The sequence below is a fragment of the Dendroctonus ponderosae genome, unplaced genomic scaffold, assembly GCF_020466585.1.
Source record: "Dendroctonus ponderosae isolate FM_Combo_2020 unplaced genomic scaffold, Dpon_F_20191213v2 Dpon_F_20191213_229, whole genome shotgun sequence".
Taxonomy (NCBI): domain Eukaryota; kingdom Metazoa; phylum Arthropoda; class Insecta; order Coleoptera; family Curculionidae; genus Dendroctonus; species Dendroctonus ponderosae.
Genome location: NW_026018437.1, coordinates 17,594 through 19,955, shown reverse-complemented (window position 1 = coordinate 19,955; position 2,362 = coordinate 17,594). Strand labels below are relative to the sequence as shown.

Below are 2,362 nucleotides of genomic sequence, written 5' to 3'. Positions count from 1 at the left end.
GCCAACTTAACGCACCGGCGCAGTAAGTCAGTTCCGTTGCTGTGAGAATGTTGACGACTTTTGTTTACTTGTATTTAGATTTGTTTTGAGAACCATTTATTAATAATATTTTTCAAATTTTGTCAAAAATTCAGAATTTGCCGGTTTTAGGCAAAGTACTCTTTTTTCAAAATGTTCAATTTTCTAAAGTTTCACTTAAAAATGCGGACAATCTTAATTGAAAAGTTATGAAATATATTTCGTTAGTAAAAAGGAGGAACAGACGAGTAGCGAAGCCATTTCAAGTGTGTAAAAGCATCAGACTGACTGGAGTAGTAAAGAGGATTATTTTCTGTTGCAATTTTCGTTGATGGTCTCTACAGAGAGGCTTCGGGATCATAATCGAAAGTGCCCGAACACAACAAACATCAGCGAATGCAAGAGTAACCGCGATACCTACCACAGCTAGAGCAAAATTTGAACCTTTCCAGCGACAGGAAATAACAACATATCACTCTACTTTTGGCGTTTGGAATTGTCGCGCGAAAAGTGCACAGATTGCTTATTTTTTTTATAAATGATATGTAGTAGTTGTAGATTGCGGTCCGAAGCCAATCTGGCTGGCCATCGGAACAAGTGCGCATGAGCGGCCGCCTACTGGCACAAGCACCAGCTGCAGCAGCTACTCGTGCGCACATGCGCAGTGGCCATTGGTTCGGACCGTCAGTCCCCAGGTTCCGGTTCTTCGGTGACGATCGGCCCCGGAGGGTCGCTAGGGGGGAGGCGCAGCAAATGTTATGCTTCCAAGAAGATGAGAGCGGTTGGTTTCGGCTCCATGTTGCTTTTCTTCGCCTCGATTACCTGCAAATTTTCGCCGTTGCAGCGGTTCTTTTCGCGGCAAAAATGCCGAAGTTTTACCGTAAATTCGATATCACTGCGGTCTCTGCGGGCGAACGATTCGGCGATCAGACGAGCCACGTCCTGATGTTGCAACCCTTCCACTCGGGTTCCGTCCACTGAGAGGATCAGTTGGCCCACTTCCAGGCCGCCGCATGAGTATGCAGCTCCATTTTCCTGCAATATTTCAAATCAATGCACTATTTTGCGAAAAAATTATGAAAATCCAACCAGCCAGCATGCCACCAATCACGTGCTTATCCAACACCACAAGAACCCAGAACGTCATGGCCCAACATAGGCCAGGTTATCTACTATTAATTTTCCTACTTAATTGGTTGATTTTTTGCACTTTTCATCTCTTTCCGGTTTTGTTGCAAATGCACATCTTATTTAAGAAATAAGAACTATTAGATTGTCCGAGAAAATTAACCGTGTGTCAAGTATTTGCCAAAACGGTGCACGCCAATGGTTTTTCTGTAAACAAAACTTAGCTTCTGATTCTACATTCAGTTGGGAGCCAAAGAGCTGTTTTGAGATTTTTCGCAAAAATGCATAGTTTCTTACTTAAAAATGAAAACTAATTTATTGTCAAAAACTAATAAACTCTGCTCGCACATTTGATAGTTTCCAGACAGTAAAACGGGGCACGCCAATGGTTTTTCTGTAAACAAAACTTAGTTTCTAATTCTACATTCAGTTGGGACCCAAAGAGCTTATTTGAGATTTTTCCCAAAAATGCACAGTTTCTTACTTAAAAAACAAAAACTAATAGATTGTCGAAAACTAATAAACTCTGCTCGAACATTTTTTTTTGCAAACAAAACTTATTTTCCAATTGCAAATTCAGTTTGTAACAACAAAAAACATTTTTCTTATTTTTACAAAAATTCACAGTTTTTTATTTCAAAAAGTATAACCCTTGAACTGGCCGAGAAAATTAACGCTCTTTCAAATATTTGATAGGTTCCAGACCAAAACTCGATGCACGCCAATGGGTTTTCTGCAACCAAAAATATATTATCAAATTCCGCTTTTAGTTGGGCACGAAACGCTTTTTAACAAATTTTCTGTAAAATGCACAGTTTTGTATTCAAAAAATAAAAACCATCAGATTGTCCAAGAAAAGTAACGCTTTACCAATTTTTGACAGTTTCCAGACGGTTAAACGGTGCCCGCTAATGGTTTTTCTGTAAACAAAACATAGTTTCTAATTTTACATTCAGTTGGGACCCAAAGAGCTCTTTTGAGATTTTTTCCAAAAATGCTCAGTTTCTTACTTAAAAAACAAAAACTGATAGATTGTCGAAAACTAATAAACTCTGTTCGAACATTTTTGTTTGCAGCCAAAAATTTTGTTCCAATTGCAAATTCAGTTTGTAACAAAAAAAAACGGTTTTACAAAAATACGCAGTTTTTTATTTTAAAAATTATAACCTTTGAACTGACCGAGAAAATTAACGCTTTTTCAAATATTTGATAGGTT

General features: G+C 38.3%; 1 protein-coding gene across 1 annotated transcript in view; it reads right to left on the bottom strand.

Moving 5' to 3' along the window:
• Positions 1-2,362, bottom strand: part of LOC125503679 (whirlin-like) — a 4,262-nt gene continuing 1,900 nt past the window's right edge. The window contains exons 2-3 of the mRNA XM_048664409.1: positions 898-1,053; positions 1-840 (exon numbers count right to left, since the gene is read on the bottom strand). Coding sequence (XP_048520366.1) covers positions 775-840; positions 898-1,053 — 222 coding nt within the window. The 3' untranslated portion in view covers positions 1-774. The remainder of the gene's footprint in view (positions 841-897; positions 1,054-2,362) is intronic.